The sequence below is a fragment of the Chamaea fasciata genome, unplaced genomic scaffold (assembly GCF_029207755.1).
Source record: "Chamaea fasciata isolate MVZ Bird 193981 ecotype frontalis unplaced genomic scaffold, bChaFas1.0.hap1 SCAF_8, whole genome shotgun sequence".
NCBI lineage: Eukaryota > Metazoa > Chordata > Aves > Passeriformes > Sylviidae > Chamaea > Chamaea fasciata.
The window spans coordinates 12,075,281-12,101,082 of NW_027094093.1; the positions used below are offsets into that span (position 1 = coordinate 12,075,281).

The 25,802-nt window shown below is 38.3% G+C and overlaps 1 protein-coding gene across 1 annotated transcript in view; it reads left to right on the forward strand.

The window, feature by feature from the left end:
• The first annotated feature begins 3,643 nt into the window (after positions 1-3,643).
• The window catches only part of AOX1 (aldehyde oxidase 1), a 39,183-nt gene continuing 17,024 nt past the window's right edge, over positions 3,644-25,802 (forward strand). The window contains exons 1-20 of the mRNA XM_066189659.1: positions 3,644-3,719; positions 4,641-4,698; positions 5,663-5,759; positions 7,466-7,574; positions 8,115-8,241; positions 9,075-9,136; positions 9,732-9,812; positions 10,648-10,728; positions 11,792-11,936; positions 12,103-12,195; positions 13,917-14,068; positions 14,310-14,403; positions 15,098-15,207; positions 15,987-16,171; positions 17,316-17,478; positions 18,703-18,795; positions 20,774-20,943; positions 22,964-23,090; positions 23,370-23,492; positions 24,776-24,872. Coding sequence (XP_066045756.1) covers positions 3,660-3,719; positions 4,641-4,698; positions 5,663-5,759; positions 7,466-7,574; positions 8,115-8,241; positions 9,075-9,136; positions 9,732-9,812; positions 10,648-10,728; positions 11,792-11,936; positions 12,103-12,195; positions 13,917-14,068; positions 14,310-14,403; positions 15,098-15,207; positions 15,987-16,171; positions 17,316-17,478; positions 18,703-18,795; positions 20,774-20,943; positions 22,964-23,090; positions 23,370-23,492; positions 24,776-24,872 — 2,227 coding nt within the window. The 5' untranslated portion in view covers positions 3,644-3,659. The remainder of the gene's footprint in view (positions 3,720-4,640; positions 4,699-5,662; positions 5,760-7,465; positions 7,575-8,114; positions 8,242-9,074; positions 9,137-9,731; positions 9,813-10,647; positions 10,729-11,791; positions 11,937-12,102; positions 12,196-13,916; positions 14,069-14,309; positions 14,404-15,097; positions 15,208-15,986; positions 16,172-17,315; positions 17,479-18,702; positions 18,796-20,773; positions 20,944-22,963; positions 23,091-23,369; positions 23,493-24,775; positions 24,873-25,802) is intronic.

The window sequence follows — 25,802 nt, forward strand, 5'->3', positions numbered from 1 at the left end:
GAGTGCAACCATTTCTCAGTGCTAGTTGGAACAGACACACGCATCCTGAATTTTTGTGAATTTATTGAAATAGATGGAGATAGTCCCTCTTTTTTTCATAGTTGACTTGGATTTGACAGAATCACACTGATATTTCAATAAGGAAATCTCATTGAGAAATAATGGAGGGAAGTCAAGTGTCCACAGTATGTGCCAGAGGCGACAAGGAAGAAAAAAGCACTTCAGTAGGAATTCAGTAGCAAATAGGATCCAGACAAAGCAACACCTTGAGATTCCAATTGAGAGTGCCAATGTGACAAGTAATACAATCATGTCATACCCTTCAGCTTGCAGGTTTTTGTACTGCTTCCCCTCTGCATTCCATAATGTACTGTCAGCTGACAGTTTCCTGGCAGTATCAGATTTGTAGATGCTGCCAGATGCAGGTGATACCTTACTACCCACACAACTTATACACATCACAATCGATAAGGTTGTGGTTAATTTTGCAACAGAGAGCCATTTTTTTTATGAGATAGAAATAAGTTAACTTATTTTGGTTATAGGTAGTGGTTCTTCATGCATATGCAGTAGATGTTACTAGTTCACATGGGCTTAAAAATTGATCAGACACATTGATGGAAGAAAAATCTATGAGGAGTTACCAGAAACGCCATTTCTGGCACAGGATGTTCCTGAATTGAAAATTTTTGAAGACTGGAAGGTAGTTCTGGCGAAGCGTTACTATGCCTTTGACCAATAATTTTTGTACCTTTTCCTGTTCCTGTTGACATTTTCACAGACCAGTTCTTTGGTTAGCTTGACCTTTTGTCGGATACAACATGTCTCTTTTTACAAGGTGTAACTGATAGTTTTAAATTTACAATATATTCTTTAAAAGTATATTCTTTAAAAAATTATAATATACTCTAAAAACATCCTTTTAAATGTACTCTTTCCCCTTCGTTGTAGATTACATTGTAAGCTGGGAAGCTGATGGAGAAAATAGTCATTTAACATATGTTGAAGACAAGAAGGTGGTTGGGAGTAGCTGGCATTGACTTGCAATCAGGAAATCGGGCTTTATGAACCTGAGAGTCTTCCACAACTAGCTTGGTGGGTGAGGGTAGAGCACTCAGTTATAGTAGGGCTTCTGACATTTTCTCTGATAACATTCCACAGACAAACTGACAAAGAATGGGTTTGTTAAGGGCGCAGTGGGGTGAGTTGTGAGTGACATGAGAAAATCTGGAAGGTTGTGATTTGTGCAAAATGGTCAAGCTGGAGGCAAAACATTAGAGCTCCTTAGGGTTTCACACTGCTGCCAGCAGTGATTAACACGTTCGATAACAACCTGTATGAGCCAGTGCACCCTACACAAGTGTGCAGTTGATAACAAAACTGGAAGGAGTGGCTGAAATACCCATGGTTCTGTCACCATTCAGAGGGATCTGGTCAGGCTGGAGAAGTGTGCTGAAAGGAATCTTGAGATCAACAGGAGGAACCTACATCCTTCTCCTGTGAGTTGCCAGAATTTCAGCTGTGTATTTTGACAGAAAAGGGACTCATCAGAACATACTCCTTGACACAGCTTTCAGGTGTGTCCATTATGCATGTAAGTCTGGAACTATAACTATAAACACTAAGAGGCATAAACGTTATTTACAAACACTTAAGTAATGCCACAACTGTTTTCTGCTGTGGTTATTTTGTTATGGTCTGTAGCCCTAAGGCAGTTTCCTCAAGATCCCGTAGGACTTCCCATGTATGAATTTTGAGTTAAATGTATCACTCCTGAGATAGTTTACAAAGGGGACATTTATTCCCTAAACAGAGAGTTATCTAGCTGTGGTTACCAGCTGCAAAGATCATGTAAAGATTGTAAGTATGCAGCAGTAAGTAGAGCAAGGTGTTTTCATATAGAACCTTGCAGTACAAATAGAGTACTCAATCAGTATGAAAATTCTTCCAATATAAAAAACTTAGCTCATCACGCAGGCAATGTGATCTGCATTGCAAAACAGAGCTGTTAACATTATCTGGGAAGTTTCAGCAGACAAACTTTTTTCTTTCTAAAACATGCTGTGCATGTCACTCCATTAGCAAGAATATTATGAAGAGGTGCAGAAATGGTTGGGGAGATAGATTCTATCCTTCTTCAATGTTATTTTTTAAAAAGAAGTACACATAGAAAATAATTAGGCATTTTTCCTTGTTTTTTATTACCAAGTTTGTAATTAATATATCTTATTTTTAATTGAAATGTTCTCTCAACATTTTAAGTGAAATGTTATCAACATCACCAGCTGTGTCATTAGAAACCCCCAAGAAATACCTGTTAAAACTTGTGTTCCCAGTGCTGACACTGCAGTAGCAAAACATAATGGTATTTTAAATTGTTGTTTCTCTCTACTGCCTGCGGTTTGAAAGCTAAAAACAGAGGCACATGCTTTATTTTCCTAGAAAAGAAATAATCTCTTTGAGGATGGGCTTAATTATTTTTTCAGTGAAGGTCCTGTTGTTCCACACAGTCTCAGGTATGTTACCAGCTGGACTGCTAGGGTGTCTCAAATACAAGCATGTAATTTTAAATAAAAGTAAAAGGCCTAGGGTTTTATGCCTTCATTTCTTCCATTCATTTAGTGTAGATATCTTTCAAAGTAAAAAAGGATAAAGAAAGTGGCCTGAAGATGCCCAGAAATTTGTTTAGGTAACTGTGAAATCATATTATTGCTACTGCCCTTCTTTCCTTGTTTTCTCCATCCTCATTCTTGTTGCTCGAATGGATGTTCAATAATAGAATACAGAGAAAACTCACTTTGTTATTTACTAGGTTGCATTTCTTTTGTTTCATTGTTCGTTTACATGATCACAAAACGATCATGTAAAAGCAGCATGAAGAATGTTGCATTGTCTTTGAACCTTCACTATATGTGCTTGTTTTACCAGGTCATTTGATATATTAGAAGCTCTTTCCAGAAAAATGATGTAAAGCCAGCTCATGATTTTTGACATAAAAATTAATTTGTTGCTGTCACCAGGAATTAGGATAATTTTGCTGACGATAAGGTAATTTGAACTTCTTTTTATAGCTTTGAAGTTGCTTTTTCTTGTGTTTACTCAATCCAATTGAAATTTTGGGGGAAATTAATTCCATATATTTTGATTATACAGAAAGAGGAAAGTATTTTTTCTATAAACCCTTGCCTACATAAGTAGCCCCTACAAATAGTTGTGATACCTGGAACTTACTGCTGATTATGTTGTGAATGCAAATATAACCAAAAATCTCATTGGTCTCATGATCGTTACATTGCTGGATTTTACCTGAATTTAAAATTACTCTTGGTGGTTTTATTATAGGAACCTGATAACAGCGCACAGTGTTAATGTTGCCGTTTTGCTTTGCAGGACCACCTGTATCCTTTGAGAAAGTGTGAGGTATGGCTTAGCTTTCGAACACTTACATAACATCTTAACAGGCTGAAGTAAATGAATATTTGCAGTCGCCTCAGGGCGTTGGAAACAATGACCGTGTTACCCCCAGGGTCGGGCGGGGCGCGGGGACCCCTCGGAGCGGCCCCGGCTCTCCCCGCCCGCCCCGCCGCCCCGCCCCGCATAACGCGGCGCCTCCAGCTGCACGGGTTTCCCTGCTGATCCTGGCTCCGGGGCTGCGAGCCATGGCTCTGCAAGGGGCCGCGGCGGCCGAGGAGCTCCTTTTCTATGTGAATGGGAGGAAGGTAAGTAAAGCCGAGAGAAAGAGGGGTTGCTGTGCCTGGAGGAACCCCGACGGGCACTGATTTGACTTCCTCTGACTTATTCATGCGAGTGTAACCGAATCCTCACACAAACCTCCAGAAGAAGGTTGGATGGTTGCATCCCATTTTGGCTAGCTCCGCTGTGTTTGGGAGAAAAACCGTGTCAAAGTGAAACACACTCTCAGCTGGGTATAAAACTTGGCTGGTAGGCAAACCACTTTTTTCATTTGTATGTCTGGCTTCTTATCTTTGATGGTGTCAGGTTTTCAGAGGCACAACTGAAAGCAAGACTCCAGTGCTCAAATTTGGACTATTGGCCATAAAGATAATATTGCAAGGACTGGTTGTTGATCCGAAGCAACTGTCAGGAACTAGCTGATTCTAAGTGACCGAATAAGAAGTACTGTACTTAGTCAAGAATGTGGGTATTTCTGTGGTTCCCTGTTGCAAATTTCTTACAGCAAGTGGAAGTTAATATAACTAAAACTAGAAAATAAAATGCTACTGCTGATAGCCTTACAGGCTTCCTCTTATGTTTATTCCAGTACGTCAGAGTGCCAAGGAAACTTTAGAATCTGCAAATCATTAATTAGTTCTTTATGCTGTCTTTGAAGTTCTGCATTTTTATTTCTAGTGTGGCCGAAGGTCAGTTCCCTCGGTATAACATTTCACTGAGCAGCAGTTATTTTTAGCACTTGCAGGGTGCCCTAACACTTCTTTTCTGGAAATGTATCTGTCTGGAAAGGAATTTCCAGAGGAGCCCGAACTCTCCTGCAGTGTTTGGCAACTATGAGAGAACCAGAGAAGGATTCTCTTCTGGCTTTGTGTGAATGTAGTCTGTGCCCTGAATTTTGAAAAGCCTTGGTTTCTTAATTGAACCTTGTTTTTACTTTCTTGCTGCAGATAATAGAGAAAAATGCTGATCCTGAACAAATGCTCTTGTCTTATCTGCGAAAGAGGCGTATCCTTTTCTTGTCTGTTCCCTAAAGTCACTCATGTGAAAGCCTTATTCAAGCAAAATTCTAATAAATTTTAATTCAAGGTTTAATTACCAGATTAAGGAAGTTGTGATTCCTTTAAGATAAATCAACCATACTAAATGATGTCGCTTTCTTAATCCAATATTCTTCAGTTGAACTGCTATATTTTTAGCCTGGCTTTTTGAAAACACAAAGTTATGCCATAAGACACAATGAATGTGGTGTCTGTGTTCCTCCCTTCCCACCTCATAAAGAAGTCTAAAACCCTCGTGGTCAGTATATATAAAGCTTGACACAATAGAAGTCCCCAAGCTTTATAATAGTCTCTCTCCTGGTAAAGGAGATCTTGGGATGAGAACCTGAGGCTGAAGGAATTTTGAGGGGCAAAAAGACATCTTCCTTTTGGTGGCTTTGGAACATTTAATTACCTGTTTGTTGATTCACAGTTTTAGATTGGCCACTGTTCCAGATTCACAGAAATGAGCACTTCTCTCAGAAATATAATCTTTCAGATGAGATGCAAGGCAAATATCCTGACTATAAATGGGCCTTCTGGGAGAAACTGAGAAATTGGTTTGTGTTCCACTGGAATTTCAGATATACAGCTGATTTTCCCATTACTCATTTCTTCCTTTCATATTTTCACTTGGATAACTATTTTTCACTTCTCTTTTCTGTCTCAACTTACTCCTCTTCCAAAATAAGTTATAATCAAGTTTCCTGTTTTTCTGAGAAGAGGATTTTTGTCATGTTATTCCTTAGCTTCCATCTTGCTTTCTTTGAAAATTTTATTCCAATATAGAAAGGAGTCCAATACATATGCTTATACCAAACCAATTCTGTGTTCCTTAGGGATTTAGGAAAAAAGGTGGTCTCAAGCCTTTGAGTGGAATAAAGACCAGGATGGAACCAGATAATTATTTTCCCTAATGACAGCATTTTCAGTCTGTCTTACAGGAACTAAGTATGGCTGTGGAGGAGGTGGCTGTGGTGCCTGCACAGTGATGATATCAACTTACGAGCCAACTTCAAAGAAGATACGGTATCCTCAACAGAATATTTTGAAAACTGCAGAAAATTTTATTATTTTAGATACCATTTCCAGATATGAAACTTTGAAAACAGAGTTGTAGAACTTTTACTTAATAGTAAAATAATCTAGAGGAAGGGTCAGTTTTAATCCAAAAAGAGAGTGCTGTAAAAATTGCTGTTGATTCAGCTATATTGTAAATTTGCTGACCTATAATGTTCAAATGCTTGATTTACTTATAAATATTGACAGCCCCTGCAGGAGGTTGTAGGAGGCATTAATTTAAGACCCTTTCGCTTGACCACTGGTAAGTGGCTCCTACCTGCAGCTCTGAATGGTGGTTTTAGTCCAGCTGGTAACTGAGGACCATGTAGCTGCTCACTCACTCCCCACTGTGGGATGGGGGAGAGAATCAGAAGGGTAAAAGAGAAACAGTTTAATCCATCAAGCAAAAACTGCTTGTGCAGATAAAGCAAAGTAGGCAATTTACTCACTACTTCTCATCATCAGGCCGATGTCCAGCCACCACCGGCACAGCAGGACACCATCATTTGTAATGGCTACTTGGAAAGACAAACACAGTCACTCCAAATCTTCCACCCTTTCTTCTTCCCTCAACTCTGTATTCTGCACATGATGCCATATGACATGGAATATGACTTTGGTCATTTTGGGTCAGCTGTCCTAGCTGTGTCTCCTCCCAGTTTCTTGTGTCCTCATTGGTGGGGTGGGGTGGGGTGAGAGACAGAAATATCCTTGACTCTGTGTAAGCCCTTCTCTGCAGTTACTAAACATCTCTGTACTGTTTCCAGCACAAATACAAACCACAGACTCACACTGGCTACTGTGAAGAAAATTAGCTCTATCCCAGCCAAAACCAGCATACTGTCATGTGATTGGTGGAAAGGCAGGGTAGGCAGAAGTGTGAGTGTTACCAGCCCTTTAATACTGAGCTCTATATGTTACACCCCACCCACAAAAAGAAAGATCTTGAAACTCAAAACTGAAGTTTGATTAAGTCAAAAACTGGAATAAATTGCTTTTAAGTTGAGAAAACTCCAGTCAAATTATTAAATGCTTACATGTCATTGTGTGTTGAAGTTTTTGTTAGGTGGGGAAAAAAGCATTCCAGTTGTGCTTTTGTAAGTTACATTACATTGGAATGCAACACAAATGAAAATGTTTAAAGTTAATGGAAGAGCTAAAATTAAAGCAGACTCCTGAAAAGAAACATTTCAGCTGTATTAAAAAACCAAATAATTTTATTAAAATTATTAAATGCTTTGAAGAATTTTCATTTTGGTGTGTTGTTCCTATTTAGTATGATATTTATTTTACATCAGAATTTCCTTTGGATCAGAATTTTGATTATAAATTTGCAGCAGTAATACTTTACTTCTTTCCAATGACTACACCAATCTTCCATATCTTCTTCCTCCAAAATATGGTTGACAGATTGCTTGTGGGCAAGAGAGACAAGAGGGAAATTAGAAAAGACTGAGGTATTAAGGAAGATGTCAATTCCATGGAATTGTCCACATAGATACGTTTTTATATGGCATACAAGAGACGTAGCTAGAAAGTGATCCCTTCTCATTCCAAATGTAAATAGTGTCTGCTTTGTGAGTATGAACTATGTCTTGATTGACTGAAAATAATACTCAGACTTGTTTATTGAAGTAATATTTGTGTTCTTTATTCTCCTTTATGTTCCAAAGACACTATTCAGCCAATGCATGTTTGCTTCCCATTTGCTCCTTGTACGGTGCAGCAGTGACTACAGTAGAAGGTGTTGGAAGTACAAAAACCAGGATTCATCCAGTTCAGGTGAGAGTACAGTATCACTGTATAGGAGGATTGCTGATTTCTTTTTTGGATGGGATGGATTTAGTGACAGAGCTTTTAGGGCATAGGAATTTCATAAGATGGTTGTTTTCCATGCTAAAAGACAACAGAGGACAACATTGGTTCCTGGTGGTTGCTTGATCAAGGGTGATGACATGGCTCATGATGGATCTTACTTTAATATTGACAGTCTGATCAAGTAGTTGGTATGTAGTGATTGTTGGAGTGGGTCAGGCTTTGCTCTCTTTGGGCTAATGACCACATCTTGGACATTGTCCCTTTGGCTCATATTTTAGTATAAATGCAAAAAAGACAGAAGTCCAGTGAAGGTTAATTAGTTTCTTGAATAAGATGTGCCTGAACCTCACACCCAGGGTAATTATGCTCATTTGATATCGCTTAAAGATATTGCTTTAAAAGTCTCATTTATTGTGAAGGCAACGGCCTCTCCCATTTAAGAGAGCATTCATTAGAATGTCGATGAGTGCTGGAAGCAGTGTTGTTTGTGGTATTTCATTTCAGGAAAGACTTGCCAAGTGCCATGGCTCCCAGTGCGGTTTCTGCACACCTGGAATGGTGATGTCCATATACACTTTGCTAAGAAACCACCCAGAACCAACTTCGGAGCAGATGATTGCAGCTCTAGCTGGTAAATATTGCCACTTTTTAGTTTGCAGGTGTGTTCCTGAAGCATTTCTCCAGATGCTTTGTCTATGTGAGTGCCTGTCTGTGTGAGTGTACATGCCTGCCTGGATGATGGCAACTGTGCTTCCTAGAAGAGTTGCTACTGGATGCAAACCTTGTATTCCCTGTCATTCTTTTCTCCTGGAAAATGAAACATGGAGCTGTGGATTGTTTCACATGTGTGTTTTGAAAATCAGATGTGCAAAAATGATGTCTTATTGGAGAAGCAGCTGCATCTGAGCATCTCCAAGGTCTGGTGTTGGGAATGTCATGAACCTTGCCAGGCAGACCCTTTGCAGTAAGATTAAAACAGATAAGGCAGAGAGTTGCAGACTATCTTCAGTAAGGGAAAGTGTGAGCATTTATTGTTGGTAAAATAGCCTTCTGTCATCTGTTGTGGTCTAGAGTCACAGTGGAGCCAAAAACATTTCCTATTGCTGTGTGGTGAACTTAGAGGTGTAATGTTAACTTCCTTCACCTCTAGAAAAAAGTCAGGGGGAAAGAGAACAATATTTTGAGTGGGTGAAGAATACTGTACAATCTCTTATTCTCCTGCATACTGAGCTGTAGCCAGCATTCATTGTAGTGCAGATCTCAACTATTTCATACTCACCTTGAAACAACAGCATTTTCTGTTAGGAGCTGCAGGGTCCTAAGTCCTGTGACACTGTTCTATTTTGTCTTTTTGATTGCTAACACTTCTTGCACTTCAAAAACGCAAGACTCACACAGAAACATAACATTCTAAAGCAATGGGCTTTAGAGCAAAGCTTTTTCTGACTGATTTCTTTCCTTCAGGGAACTTGTGCCGCTGTACTGGATACAGGCCAATCCTAGATACCTGTAAAACCTTCTGTAAGGTAAGAAGTAGTGGCGGTAGGATTGCTAGATTGGGGCCATCAGTGTATATGCATATACAAGCCATCAAGATTTTCATTAAGATCATCCCTTCTCTCTGTTTGAAGATGTCGTTCTGAGTAAATGGCCTAACCTGTTACAAACATAAATTAACACAAATGAACATGGTGTCTAGCCTGGATTATGAAGAGTAATCTGAAGTAACTCCATGTGGTTTACTGTGGGTTAGTACTGGCATGAATAAATGCAGAATTTCAATCCATGTTCTTAGTAATTTATCATGCAATGTGTCAGAAACCTACAGAGGAAAAATGGGAGTGAACTGTTGGTAAAGGAAATAGTGCAGACCATCTATATCTGCTCTCGCAATGTCAGCTGAATTCTACATAGTAGGAATTATTTTGTATTAAGGACTTTAACATATGATGTTTTAAGTTGGTTTTTTTTTTTAATATCACTTCTTTAACAATCCTTCTAATTTGGCTTGTTATTAAACTTCATGTAGAACTTTACTGAAATACAATCCCTCTCATCTTACGAGCTTTAACTCATTGCCATTTTGGGCAGTATTTCACTAATGGAATATTCCTATTTTAGGAATCCATTTGTTGTCAAAGGAAAACAAATGGAAAATGTTGCTTGGATCAGGAAGATGATTTGTTTGACAATGACGAGAAGGTAAAGTTTTAAATATATTACTGACCCTACTTCAGTATAAAACTTAGAGAAAGAACATTGCATATAGTATTTGATAAATAAGATATTTTATTATTCCTCACAAGAAATTTTAAAGTATTTTGAAGAATTGAGGGTTCTATGTGTATATTTGTATGAGGAGGCAGTGATGTGTCAGATAGTTCATATAAGGTAGTTTGGATCTCCAGAGCTGAGATTTAAACAACTCTTCAGGTTCAGTAATATTAGTAGTCTGAGCTCTATCAATACAGTGAGAATTATATTGTGCAAGACATTAGAGCATATATGAAATTTGCTTAAATCAATGATCAGTGATGCTCTAAGTACTGGTCTCTTAGGAAAACTGCTGACTTGAGTCTGATATTGTAAGTAAGAATTGATACACTCCTAAAAATTAGAGCTATGATTGTGATTTTATGTGCAACCTCTTATCCTTACAAATATTTCACCTTGTTCTCAATTATCTTTTAGTAGTATCTGATCTACTTCTTTGGGTTTTGAGTACTTTATGTTGGCATGAAACTCCTTTGTTACAGTAGAGCTACAGGAAGCCTGTACTTAGTCCTTCTGTTGCTTGCTTCTGCACTGTCATTTGTGTTAGCAGTAAAATTTAGGAAAATGTTATGAACACTTCTTTCACCTCAGCACCTCCAAATGATGCATGGTGATTTAACAACAAATCCAAATGATAATGAAATGACTCATTTTTTACTGACTTCAGTGGCAGTCTCCTGGTTTTGTATTGCTTTTGCTTTTATTGTTGTATGAAATTAATGATGAGAGAAAATTCTTGGTCTTTGCTTGTCTTCTTTTTAAGGTCTCAACCAGCCTGTTTTCAACAGATGAATTCCAGCCCTTAGATCCCACCCAGGAGCTTATATTCCCTCCAGAACTAATGGTACCTTTCGCTGCTTATAGACTATTCTGATGCTCTGTTGAGAATTAATTCTTAAGTCCTGCTTAGCAGTAATTCATGAGAAGAAATGTGAAAACATTTTAATGTTATTATACTCCTTTTGGGTTTTTTGACCAGTAAGCTTATTGAATATTCACACACCAAAAAAAGTCATATTGGGAAAATAAAGTTGCAGAGTTAGGTGTTAGGTGAGAAGATAAAGAAGCAACCTAAAATGGGTTTTCAATCCAGCAGCTGAAGATACAAATACTTTGCAGAAAACTGAATGGCAAACAATTTTTAACATTGGAAAACAATTTTGTGGCTTAATAGTTTTTTTAGTCTGTTCTCAGCCACCCAGATCAGAGTGTGTTTAGCCGCAGTGATTAAGGCATGCTAAAGATATGAACGGCTGGAATGGAAAGTGTTAGGCATCCTTAATTATTGACAGCAGTGTTTGCCCTAGAAAAATGGAAAGCTGTTTGTTTTACTTTATTGTCAGTGTAGAGATTCAAAGCCAGATTCTCTGTAGTTAGCTGACAGCTTCTGGAGAAAGGTTGATAACTGCAGGACAGGAGTTCTTGACTGTGTGTTAGTACCAGCACTGGTTCACAAGCTGTTTCCAAGTGATCAGTGAACAGTGCTAGAACAGCCAGAGACACTTAAGTTCATGCATAATCTGGAAGGGGATGCTGCTGTCAGTGTCATTGGTGCTCTCCAAGCAAGCTAAGTGGGCAAATACCTCCCTAAGTATTTTTTATCACTTTTCTAACAGTTTTAGCATTTGCAGGATCTATTCCTACATCTTTTGGTAGGGGACTGTTTATTATCAGGCTCGTTTATTAGCCCATTACGATTAGTTGAAGACATTTCACCCACACAGTGTCAACTTCTGCCACTGTGCAAAGAGCCAGCATAACATTTCTGACCCCTTTTTGTCCAGTTTTAAAGGATTGTATAGAACTGCTATTGTTTAAAAGCATTTTTGACTTTCAGTCTAGTGTCTGTTAGACCTCACTTCTGTCTATATGTCTAAATATTTAAATATGCCATGTTTCCCCATCAGAGAATGGCAGAAAATCAACCAAAAAGAACCCTGGTTTTTCGTGGGGAGCGTGTAACGTGGATTTCTCCTGTCAGCTTGGATGAACTGCTGGATCTGAAAGCCACCCACCCTAAAGCACCTCTTGTGGTTGGGAACACTGGTGTGGGTATGTATGTGATCAGAATGGCTCCTGTTGCTTTAGTTCCAGTGTGCATGAGAAGAGTGGGGCTACATTTGTCGTTCTTTTTGCATCTTCATCCTTAAGCTTATGTTCCACTTTGTGGGAGTTGTTATGGAAAAGCCTTTTGTCTAAGTCTGTTCCTGTCTTGTAGGACCTGATGTGAAATTCAGAGGTGTGTTCCATCCAGTTCTTATTGCTCCTGCAAGGATCCCAGATCTGAATGTGCTGAAATACACAAATGATGGTCAGTAGACTTTACTTTTTTCAGAAACAGGAGATTTCTTTGCAGTAAGGAATGCTGCACCATTCCAGAGTCCTGAAGGTGTGAAATGCTGTGCAACTCATTCGTAAGCATGCTTGGCTCTTTCCCAGGTCAAGGGGGCTGTTGCCAACATCATAGCGCAGGATGGCTTTGTCTTGGTGGTGCAGCACAGAGCCGACCAGCAATATTATCATGGGCCTTAGTGTGAGGGTGATTATTCTGGTAATACTGGTTCTGGTGCTCAGTCATGCAGGATTTGCTTTGTGACTGCTGTACCATGCTCTGCTGAATAGCAGAGAGACCCATACAGAACCACAGGGAGAGTTAGCATGTGGCATGCTTGCTTACATTATAAAAAAGGCTGTGATTAAACTGGCATAGCTGATGTGCATCAACTAATCTTGTTCTCGATCATAAGAGCATTAATTATAATAGGTTAAAAATTTTCTACCTCAATTTACATGTTTATAATAAGCATGGATGTTTTTTTAGTTAGACTAGGTTTTGGGTTTTAAATAAATTCTGGTGGACTAGAAATACAACTAGAAAGATGTTTCAACTTGCTATAATAGCCTAAAGTAATTGAATAAAAATTACCTTGTACAAGCTTATAGCCAAAGTTTTAAGGAAAGTCATATCTGATGAAATTACTTGCTATATGCCTGAAGCCACTTTTTTTTTAAGTGGTAAGCTGCGTTTGATAGTTCCGTCATTGCGTTTAGAATATCTATTTTATTTCAGATCAGTCATCCAGTTCTATTCAAAGACTAGTTTGTTCTTAGCTGAAAAGTAGCTAGGAATTGAAAAGAAGCTGGGAGAATGCTTACTGCTTCTTTAAAGTGTGTAAATAAAACCTAGGTATTCGAAAGTGAGACTTCCTAGGTCTAAAACAAGAGATAAGCAATTTAGTTTCCCAGCCAGAAATAGCATTTCCTCTCTTTAATCAGATTTAAATGCAAAATATGTTTCAATTAAATTTTTCTTGTAAATACAGAAAATTTAATATTGCTTTGTTTGATTAAAATTCATTAAATTTATTTATGCTTTCATTTATACATTTAATTGAATCCCAGTATTCATTGAAAACATCCATATATTATGTAAAGAATTATTTTAATAGAAAGGAACTGTGTACCATTTTAAAAAAATAGAAGTATAATCTTACAAAAAGCTTAAATGAATGCATATGAGTTGTCTTTCTAGTGGGGAAAAAGAATACCATCTTCATTGTTAGGACTATTTGGGGTTTTGCTGCCAACGCTACCTACCCTCATCTTAGAAGAATAACTAGAATGTACATATGCAAAACAAGATCAAATTAGGATGAAAATCATGCTTAAAAATAGGAAGAGTCTGTTGAAAGCATTTTGAAGCTGACTCACCTTTGTGTGAAATGTCTCCTAAACATTTACTCGGTCAAAGCAAGGTGCAAGGGAAATAGCTGGGATGAACAGCTGGAAGCAGAGAATAGATTTCCCTTTAAGCAGAAGAGGTGAAGTATTAGTTCAATTTCATCATTTCTAGGGATTCTACCCTCAGTGTCCTGAAATGAAAGGTTCCAGTTCCTTTAAAATGAAAAGGCCCTTCTCTTTTTATCTTCCTTAGCCCACATGAGCTGTCCTAACTCCACAGTCTGAATACAATTTAAAACCCAGGCTATAAAGCAATGCACACATTACACTTTCATAATCTTCTGGTTACAGGATTAACTCTGGGAGCTGCCTGCAGCCTCTCTCTAGTGAAAGACATCTTGACAAATGCAATTGCTGAGTTCCCTGAAGAGAAGACGAGGGTTTTCTGTGCTGTCTTGAAGCAATTGAGGACTCTGGGTGGAGAGCAGATAAGAAATGTTGCTGTATGTTGGGAATTATTTGCAATTACAGTTTGAAAAAATTGTAACAAATGTGAAATTGGTCCTGACCACATGTAGAACTTGCATTTTTAATTTTGATTTTGCCATGAATTTTCTATCAATACCTCTTTTCGTAGCTTTCAATATGTATAAATGTACATATAGTTTGCATGTCATATTGTCACTTAACACAAAAATGGTCAATTGTAGAGAAAGGTAACATAAACTACTTTATTTTTTCAAGTCATTTGGTGGAAACATCATAAGTAGAAAATCAACCTCAGACTTGAATCCTGTTCTGGCAGCCAGCAACTGCATGCTCAATCTGGCTTCAAGAGGTAGGAGGAGATAGCCTGTGTCTGTAGCGTAAATGAGGTTTTAAGTGCTCAAATGGCTCTTAGAGATATAGGTTCTTTGCAGAATTTTGTCATCCTCCCTTCTGAAAAATTTAGCTTTCATAATATATATCATAAAATAACAAGTTTTAGAATAAAATACCACAAAGAAAAAGGAAGAAGCAATAGCATTTATTTCTTTCTGGACTCCTGGAAATGTTCAGAGTCTCAGTGGAAAAGCAAATAAAAAAGAAGAAACGAACCAAAAAACAAAACACCCTCCTAATAATTTTTTACTTTTACAGCAGTTCTTTACCACTCAGTTTACTTCCTCATTTTTTATGTTTTAGAATGAAAAGTAGTTATGATAGCAACTGCAGAGATTTGGAATAGATTGACAGGAGTGAGGGTGGGATCATCATGGCGGTATCAGAAGGGAGGATTACAGAATGGGGATTGACCTCTGGGTACTTTTTTAGGAATCTGGTATTATGATGTTATGGAAGATGGAGCAACCATTTGAATTTATAGAACATATCAGTGGTAATTTTAATGTAAGCTCTGTAGTGGTTATTTTTTTGGGAAGGCAGCAGGCATTTCTTGCCAATTAAAATACTATTGATATGTGTTAATAGCACAATTGTATGGAATTTTCTGGATTTGGGATTTTTTTTTTTTTTTTTTTTTTTTTTTTTAGGACAAAAGCGACAGATTCCTGTGAGTGATATTTTTGCAGATGGAGTTAGTAACAGTACCATTACACCAGAAGAGATTTTAGTCTCTATCCATATTCCCTATTCTAGGAAGGTAAGTTATTCGTTTGTTTAGATTTGCTTTATGCAGAGTTAAAGACTATGAAATAAAGAGCAGGAGGGGCCGTAATCCATCTGTTTAAACTGTTACTGCCCACTTTCTGAATTCCTTACATTTATTCATTTCAGTGCCATACTGCCTCCCAGTTTCAGCCAAAAACCACAACTTGGCAGGTAGCTGGCGATGCTATATAAACAGTAATATTTAGATGAAAGTTTGCCCTGAAATGATGAGGGCAATAGCAATTGTCTAGATCCGCTGTGGAAAGGGATCTTGGACAAGTTGCTGTTGTGCTCACCAAAGCAGGCTGCTCACCTGTGGTATGGCTGGCATCAAATAGATAAAGCATTGTCATCTCTTGAGGATTTTTCTAAAAAATGGGATTGGATTGGGTGTGTGAATGGTGGTTCCATAAATGTTGCTGAACCGAGTACTGGGTTTGGAAGAGTGGATGTGGGACTGAATACTGAAGTTTGGCAATACCTTGAAGCCTCTAAACTTATGTTCTTGTTATAAATACAAGTCCACAAGATCCCTGACTTCCAGTTATCTACCATGAAAAATCTAGGTCATCTGAACTGTGTAGGTGATGGAGGATTGGGTACGAGCTGCTAGAAAATCAGAGATGGTCAAGAGAAGAAAGTGCATGGTCTTGAATGTTCAGGAAGTTGAATTTGTGCTCTTCATTTTTTGTTCTCTTGCTTCACATAGCACAATAACAAGTTGTACTTTTAGATACTTACATGTCTGCACTTCTGTCTGATCTTGCTCAGGGGGAGTATGTCTCTGCATTTCGACAAGCACCAAGGCGGGAAAATGCTCTTCCAATAACCAATGCTGGGATGAGAGTCCTTTTTGAAGAAGGTACAGACGTTATAAAGGATCTAAGCATTTTCTATGGAGGTGCTGTCTCGACAACAGTCTGTGCAAAACAAACCTGTTGGACACTTATTGGAAGGTAAAATTTCTCTGTCTTGTCTGTGCCTCTGAACAAACGGACTTTGAAAGCTTGAGTTCATGTTCCTTGGGACAGGAAAGTACAGAAATATTTCATTTGCCTGACTGATGCCTTGTATGTTCAAGTGAATGATCAAGCCTTAGTGATGACTTTTCAGGATTGTTACGTTTTGGAGTTTGCACGTGAAGTGCAACTCCAGTGTGAATTATGCAGAGAGATAAGACAGATTAGCTGTGAGATGGGTAGGTGAGGTATGCATCAGTCAGTTGTGCACCTAAACCGAAGTATGGGTAAATTACTCTGTGTCCCATACATTTGATAATCCCCTCATCAGTGTTCTTGAGTCCTTCAAGAACTTTGTATCTCTAAAAGATACAAAGTTTGAGAACTTTAGATGTGCCCAATAAAGTTAGAAGCAAAAGTCAAGTCTTCACCTTTTCAATGTGTCTTCATCTACAAGGTCCCAATAATGTCTGGAATTAGTCCCTGACTTTCCCTCCCAGTTTGTAGCAGCTTTCCAAGTTTTGGAGGAAAAAAATTGCAAATTCAAACAGCATAAAAACAACATTAAATTAAACCCCACTGGCCTGGTTTGCCATTTAATATGCAACTGTTTCATTAGTGGAAGTGCTCATTATTTTTGATGCTTTTTTGATGATTAAATTAAGTCCAAGAGACTAATATTTTGATATCTCTGGTCATGTAACTATGGAGAATTAACAGTGTTGAGATACTTGAAGAAGACAGTGCTTTCAGGAAATGTAACAGCTAATTAGATCCCTTGAAAGTATCTACATTTTGCTTCTATATCTACTTTTCTTCAAACATAGGATAGTATCTGCAATATGGTGAGAATCTGTAAGACTGCTAAAGCAGCTTTAAAGCTGTAATAGGGTTTGTTTAATTATGTATTTGTTTATTTAAAAATGCTGGCATAGCACTTAATTCTGTTTACTTATGGGAGCTGAGCTCTGTGAGCAACACTGATCTACGCCATTAAAAAAATTGTAAACATTATGAGAATCAATATTTTGGCTTCACTGTGAGCAAGATGTCTGTGGTCAATGGTACATATATATTACTGCAATCTGTATTCATTTCTTATTAGTCCTAGTCTGATTATATCTATTATTCTTCCTAACAGAAACTGGAATGAACAAATGTTGGATGAAGCATGCAGTCTAGTTCTTAAAGAAATTGCTCTTCCAGGCCCAGATGGTGGTGAAAATGTAGACTATAAGAAAACTTTGATGGTCAGTTTCTTCTACAGATTTTTCCTTGAAGTATCGGAGTCACTGAAGACGATGGTAAATTAGTTCATAGAATCATAAAATCATGGAATATACTGAGTTACAAGAGACCCATCAGGACCATTGAGTCCCACTCCTGGCCCTGCACAGGACACCACAGGAGTCCCACCATGTACCTGAGAGTGTTGTCCAAATGCTTTTTGAACTCAGGCTAGGGGCTGTGACCACTATTCTGGGGAGCCTGTTCTAGTGCTCAAACACTCTCTGGGTGAAAAATCTCCCCTCCTGGCTTCATGCCATTTCTTCCAGTCCTGTCCCTGGTCAGCAGAGTGAAGAGGTCAGTACCTGCCCCTCCACATTCCCTCGTGAGGATGTTGAAGACCTCAGCGAGGTCTCCCTTGAGTCTCCTCCAAGCTGAGCAAACCAAGCGTTCCCCATGTCTGCTATTGTGCAAGCAAATAAAAGGGCTAGTCTTGCTATTTGTTAGTGCTTGCAATTTGTGCAGTGTGCTAAATCATTGTCTTTGGTGTTTGGAGCTACACAATAACCCAAGTGTTTAATTCCCAAAGAGACGGATGGAGAGATGCCCATTTAACTTTTAGATGCTCAGATATCTTTACCTTGGACATTAGTCTTTAAAAGACATTTGAGCAATATTAATATAACAACCAGTAGCAAGCTCTCAGACCCAGTGAAAATATACAAGAGATCTTACTCTGTCTATAGTTCAAAACACAAATAGGTGAAATAGAAATAAAGGCTTTGGAAAAAAAATGTAGGTATTAAACCAACCCTCCTTCTTGTATGAACTGTTGACTGGGGGATGAGGACACTAAAATGTCACTTACCAAGACATTCTAGGTGTAATTAACTTTTTTTTTGGTCTTAAGTATGTTCTTACAGAGAAAAATATCCCTTTTATGTTTTTCTTCTGTTACCTTGAGCGCTTTCCTATAAATTGCGATTACTAGGTAATTGTTTATTACCTGGAGTGATTCTGAGCCAGTTTTGATCAGACCTCAAAACAAAGCTCCTCTGTCTATCCCTACTTTATGCTGCTTACTTTGAAAAGCATATTTGTTGAATCAAATATATTTTAAAATATTATTTAGTGACATCTAAAACCTCTACATTGTTTTCAGATTGTTGTTTTAGGGCCTTTCTAGTTTGAGCCTGGAAAGCATTTCCTGTATAAAGTTTCTGTGTTTGATTTTAGTTGTTGGCTTTTTTAATTGTAATGTTCAAAATGTGAGTTTCAGTAGTAATTCATTTCGTTTTCAGGATCCTTGCCATTATCCTGGCATACCTATGGAATATGGGAGTGTCCTACAAGATTTCAAGACCAGAATGTCCCAGAGTATCCAAATATACCAGGCAAGTGATTTCATTCTGACATTGTTTTGTGCTTTATAAGACCAGGTAAAAAGTCACAGTTCAAGCATGAGCCTTGGTCTGAAGGTCAGGCACAGATTTTCCAAAGGACTGGAAGCAAGAGGCTTTTAGAAGTTGATTTTAACTGTATCTCGTTTGGAGAATCCTTGTTTGTAAAAATAGATTCTGGAGTATACTCACTTCTTCTAGACAGTTCTTTGAAGATAATTATGCTAAGCAAACTCCATTATCAGATTGTTTAAAATCGGTTTATTGCAGTGTGCAACCCAGTTAGAAAGAAATGAGAAGAAAACAAAAAAAAAGATTGAAAAGCCCAGGTATAGTATATATATACTGTAGTATAGCTATAGTATTGCTGTCTCAAGACCTCAGGGGCTCTTAGGTCTTGCTGGCAATTTAGGAATTAAGATGGTGTGTGATGGTTGTGTGCTCAAATTAACATGAGCCGATTGTCGTAAATCAACAGTAGAGAGCAGCAAAGAACACATTTGGTATTTTCTCAGGTCACTGTATAAATAATTCATGGTGGAAACACTCACAAGGATTTTTGATATTTTGGCACCCTCAATACACAAGTCAAAATACCAGTTTTTGAAAACCCAAAGAAAAATTCAAATGAAACATAGGTAAATATTTGGTTTTCTTCTCATTTTTGGATATTGTCTAGAAAAATACTTTCACTTTAAATACTTTAAATTTGTTCAAATTGTTATCTTAAGTTTCCTTAGTGTTATTATTATTCTTTTTTTTTTAATAGAAAAAAAAAAAAAAGACAACCAGCAATAGCAGGAGCCAGGATCAAAGGGACTATTTCTCTGTGACATTTCCCCAATTTATTCCCCCTCTGTAATAAAGTGACTGAACATCAGAAATAGAAACAATTTGTTACTCAGATCAATTGGCACTGAACAACTGAAATTCAGAAACCCAGAAAATCTGAGCTTTTCCACTTTAAATTTCTATTTTGATTTTGTAAGGCCATATTTTTTGTCTGCACTCCTTTATTTGGACATTAATAAACTTTTAAAATTAAGATAAAAGAAGAATGCTTATTCTGAAATCCGAATACCTTGTTGTTCTGTTGTGGAAATGTTGAAGTGGTTTGGCTGAGACATCCATTTGAGAAACTTCAGGCAGTCAAGTGAAGACTGTTTGTTCTTGACCAAATAGCAGACAGTGTGCCAGAAAGTGTGGGAAGTAGAAGTGTGTAGCCTGAACCCTTGTGCACTGGAAGCTTTAGAAGTTAAAACATTTTAAGTTGTAAGCAATTAATTAATTCTAAATGTAGAAAAGGAAAATGTTTGCATGAATACTGACACAAAAATTGTAAAGGTATTCTAGAAGTTGGCAACATCAGTTGATGTGCCAGATTTAACTGGAAACACTGAGTTAATTTTCAAAAAAACTTAACAAAGTAAGATTAATAAGACAGTAAATTCATACACAGTTGCAAGAAAATAATTGGGAAGAAAATATATAGGCTGATTTGCACTGATCAGTTGCACTCCTTCAGTGAGGAAGACAAACCCCAGAAATCATTGCAGATAGCTCACAATGCACCACCTGATACTGATAACATTCAGAGCAGAATCTTGTGAGAATAATTCAGAGAATTATCAAAGCTTCATGACACCATTCAGTAAGGGAGGAAAATCCCTTCTGAGAAATGTCCTTCTGAAGAACTGCTGGGTTTATCACTTTGATGTAAATAATTAAGGAAAAATCCAAATAAACAAACCTCTTGTGTGGCACTCTTGGAAGGGTCCTTAAGAGAAGAAAAGAGGAGAAAGAAATCCCCAGGAGCAGCTGTCACCTCCTGCAGCCACATCTCTTTCAATGTTGAACAGAAGATGATAGTATGAGCAGTTGTTCATTCATCTGATTTTCTGATTACTGTAAGAGTAACAGGACTGTTCTTTTCTTAACTGGGGGTGCTGGGTGTGTGTTTCTGACTGCACAGGATGTCGGGCCGAACCAGTCTCCCCAGGACCCTGTGGGACGGCCCATTATGCACCAATCTGGGATAAAGCATGCCACTGGTGAAGCAGTCTACATTGATGACCTTCCTTCTGTGGATGGGGAGCTTTTCCTGGCTGCTGTCACTAGTGCCAGAGCTCACGCTAAGATTGTGTAAGTGTTCAAAGTGGACCTGAAGAAAGTTGTCTTGGTTTGGGAAGACAGGTATCTGCTAGGTAAAATTACAATCAGAGGCTCTTTGGCAAAGATTTGGGAAATAGGAATAGCAGTTCTTTACTAGTATGTAATACAAAGCAAACAAACACAAACACACATACACACACACACACCTCCCCCCACCAAACAACTACAGCATTAATGACAAACGACAACAGTACCAAGAACCTTGAGGGCTTTGTTTCACAAAACCCAGGGCAGTTTGGTTTTGGTGTCCCTGCAGGATCCTCAGAGCACCAAGCTGAAAACAGTAGAAAAAGTCCCGGGCTGGTAGCTGGGATGGCAGGGTGTCCCGGCAGGCAGGGGCAGGATGTCCCGGCAGCGCAGGGGGTGCAGGGTCACACTGTAGCAAGAGGAGCAGCGCCAAAGAAGCCGAAGGCAAGGCAGCGCCTGGACCAGCTCCCGCGGGTGGCAGAGAAAACTCAGGATTCAGGCCGAACCGGTGATAGTAGATTTCCCAGGACTGGATCCCTTTGGCCACGGTGAAACTCTTCCAGCCAGCAACAGCCGTTCTCTTTCTCCCTGAACGCGGGAAAAAGAACAGCCCGCAGCTGCCTCAAGCTTTGTCTTTTACCTGCCTTATCTCCCCCTTCCACCTTTGTCCACCTCTTTGTTTCGGTTAAGTACTCTCAAGTATCCAACACTTGGTTTCCTTGGTAACTTGTGGGGAAAAAATTCTTTAGAGAAAGAAGGAACAAACCTAACCCCCAACAAAAGTGCTGTCATGAATTGCTGCCTGAGATTTTTAGAGAGACTAAGGAGTTATTCGTGTACAGAACAGCGTGCCTGATACCTGCAGGCAAATCCATGCTGGAAGCAGTATTATTGCACTAGTAGAAGGGTTTGTTACGATTTAACTGTCTCACCCCATTTTACTGTACTAGTAAGGGTGAACTGTTTCTGGTCCATAAACCAGCCCAGAGCTAGCCTAGCTACCTCCTTGAAGTGCTCAGCTGTGCAGTGCAAGCAGACTTTGAGATTCAGTTTTACCAACACTGCTTTGAAACCTCAACTCTATGATGAAAGAAAATTGTTCAAAATGTAGGAAATAGTGTGGCAACATTGTAGCAATAAGGTGGCAAAGCTCATATGTTGCTTATAGGAGGGAAGGGTGGAAAAGAGTATTTTATTTTGTAAGAAAACTTTCCACATATGCTTTTATGCTGCCAAGATACACCTATTCTAGCAGTTTGTTCAACATTTAGGCACCAAGACATTTTCAAGTGATCTAGTCAGGACTGTCATGACAGATAGGACTGGGGCTTCTAGCTACAGAGTCCTTGTCATATTTCCTGGCTTATTCTTAGGTCAGTGCTGGGTTTGGCAGCCCAGCCATCTTTTGGTCCCATCACAGAGGTGACATCACCCCCATCTCTGAGAATCAATAGGATCTATTCAGTCTCCTTTGTCTCCTGCTCTGTCCGGAGAAGATGCCTGTGCGTGTGCTGGGATGTGATGTCCTGCTGAGCTAGATACTATCAAAACATGCTATTCTTATAGACCCTTCTGCTCTTCCTTCTGATCCTTCTACACCTAGACAATTCCATTGCTTCTCCATTTATACTGGTCTTGTCATTTCTTTTGTATCTCTCTACATGAATCCTCCATCTGAAGATGAGTATTTGTATCTTGCAATATGTGTGTAGGCTGTGAGGTCTTAGAAAGTTGCAGTTGTAACATCATAATTGTGCAGTGATTTTTATTAAACCAATACAGTTTAGGCAATGATTTCCCTGTTGTATCTAAATTATTTCCTAAAAATGAAGCAGATTAGTAGAATCTTAAATTGTCTTTTATCTGCACTTCTCCACATGCTAGAGAGAAAGAAAAGACATGTGTGAGCCTATGAGCAGATCTTGGTAGTACAAGAAATATACCTCTGTATTGTGTTCCCTTCTTCTGTGAACAGTTTGTAAAATTAATGTATTACACTTCTCTCTTCCCATATCTCAATCAGATCCATAGATACCTCAGAGGCCCTAAAAGGAGCAGGTGTGTTTGATGTCATAACAGCTCATGATGTGCCAGCTGCAAATGAGTTTTATTTTTATGATGATCCGGAGATTATATTTGCAAGAAACGAGGTATAACTACAGCCTTTTGCAAATGATTTTCCTAATTTTAACTGGTTTTTTATCCAGTCACTATCCATTTCTGAATATTGTATTTTCCTTGATTCTGTAGTTATGGTGGTATTTTTATAATTTGTTAGCTTCATGGATGATGTAAAAATACAAAAGTCCAAGTCGAAGAAAACTTCTCAATAGGAAACATAAGCAGTGGTTATGTAAAATAAGAATATCAATAGCACATATGGGAATTGTTTGAATCCACTGTTCCATTATGTGATGTGTATTTTACAGGTGATTTGTGTGGGTCAGATTGTCTGTGCTGTGGTCGCAGATTCAGATGTTCATGCCAAACAAGCAGCTGCAAAAGTGAAGATAGAGTATGAAATGCTGGAACCAGTAATTTTAACAATTGAGGTACTAATAATTTCTTCTGCTTTTTTATCGTTTTACCTATTTAGTTAATGGAAGCAGTAGTTCACACACTTTAGTTGCTTTTTAAATATGATTTTTAAGGAAATAAGATGAATTTGAACATCCAATTAACCAGTCTGAGTATCTCCCTATATGTAAGTTTTTAACCTTTTGTCTAATTTTGACCACTGTTGCCTGATAGGCAACAGTCGCAAAAGTATGAAGATTTCACAACTTTTACAGTAAAAAACATTAGAATGCAAAAAAAAAAACCCAAAAACCCCCCAACAAAACCAAACAAAAAAACCCCAACAACAACAACAACAACAACAACAACAACAAAACAAAAAACAGAAAACTAAAACAAAAAACCAATCAAACAAAAACCCCAAACAAACAAACAAAAAAACCCACGCAGAACTCTCCCAGTGTTCCTGGTAAGGAAAAGGCAATGAGCATGCTAGTTTCTAGTTTTTTGGTAGCTACCAGCTGGTCAGTCAGCATGTGTATAGTGGCTAACACTCAGCTCCTGATTATCTCTAGCATTTTTATCTGTTGTCTAGCTTGAAAGCTAGGCTGGAGACATAGGAATTGTTGGGGGTATATGAAGGAAAGGTGTTAGGGATGTACAACATTTTAGAAATGTAAAATGGGATGACATATGTACTTACCCTGGATTAAAGAGAGTAGAAGTAAGGAACAAATTCACTTGCAGGGAATCAGCATTAGCTCTGGTAGTCACTTTACAGCTTGTTTTAATAATGTGTGTGTGGTCTAATGGAACAGTCCTTCTGATAGACAAATTTTGTTAACATTTCATTAGAATTGAAACTCCAATGAAATCTTTCTAGAAATAAAGCAAATACTAATTTATAAATAGATTCCACCTTTACTTAGTTCCTGTGATTTCTTCCCCTCTTTACTGGCATCACTCTTTGGGTGATGCGGTTGCATTCTTACTCTGTGGTGTCTTGGTCACTTCCTGGATGTATGACAGGGAAGAGCAGGTTGAATAAACTGAATGCATTTCCTTCAGAAACTGCTGTTATTGGTTACATAAGATGTATCAGGAAAGAATTGCTGGTATTGAATAAACAAACTCAACAATGACAGTAAAGTAATGAAATTACTTTAATGAAATTACAAAACAGTTGTTCATTGACTTTGGTAGCTGGCGGTTCCAGTCTCTGAAGACAATGGTGTTGGTCCTGATATTAAAATGCTGCAACAAGCTGGGAATCTTAAAAATACTTAAACCCCCCTATTTCTCTTTTTCTCCATTGCAGGAAGCTATAAAACACAACTCGTTCTTTGAGCCAAAAAGAAAATTAGAACAAGGAAATGTTGATGAGGCATTTGAAACTGTTGATAATATAATCGAAGGTAAACTGTAGAATAAATTTGATGAGAAATTTTTGGTTGTCAGTATTTGGGTTTGGCTGTCTGTTCTTCAAGTCTCCCTTCTACCTTTTTCCATGTAGTCATTAGGCCTGAGAAAACTCTTGGGCACTTGGGAGACAATGTGACCTAAACCTAGTGCATTCTTGTTCTGCTACTACATTCAAGCTTTTTGCATCATCTGTTCCTGAAAAAAGGTACAGAATGATTAGATTGGAAGGGAATCTTTTAGTCCAACCTCCTACTTAAAGCAGGTCTGGTTAGAGCAGGTTCTTAAGGGCCATGTCCAGTCATGTTTTTAGTATCTCCAAATATGGAATTATGCAACATCTATATTCACCTGTTTTAGTGTTTCACCACTTTCATGCTGATCTTGATTTTTCTTATATCTATCTGGAATTTCCTGTGTTCATTGCCTCTTATCCTTCTATTGGGCATCTCTGAGAACAGTCTGCCTTGCTCTTGTCACCTTTCCATTCGGTAGTTGGAGACAGGAATAAGATCTCTTCTTAAACCTTTTCTTCTTATGGATTAATAAATCCAGTTCTCTCAACCTCTTCTCCTACATCCTGTGGTTCAGCCCCCTGATGATCTTGGTGGCCTTCTTCTTGACCTGGTCCAGTATGTGCGTGCCTTGTTTAACTTATCTATGCTTTATTTATTGTTGTCACCACTTGTGGGCAATGGTGTTCTGCTCTTAATCTAGTTCTGGTGATGCTACTGGAAGAAGACCAATTTAATCTTACAAGGATTTTAATTTGTGTTTTTATTTTAGATGTTGCTCTTTCACACAAGAAGTATCAGAGGATTTGACACCAATTGCGATAATTTACATGATGGTGGGCTGTTAGTTCTTATCTGGTTCATTTCTTCTGGCCTTTTCCCTCAGTAACACTTGTGTTTTTCTCATTGGAT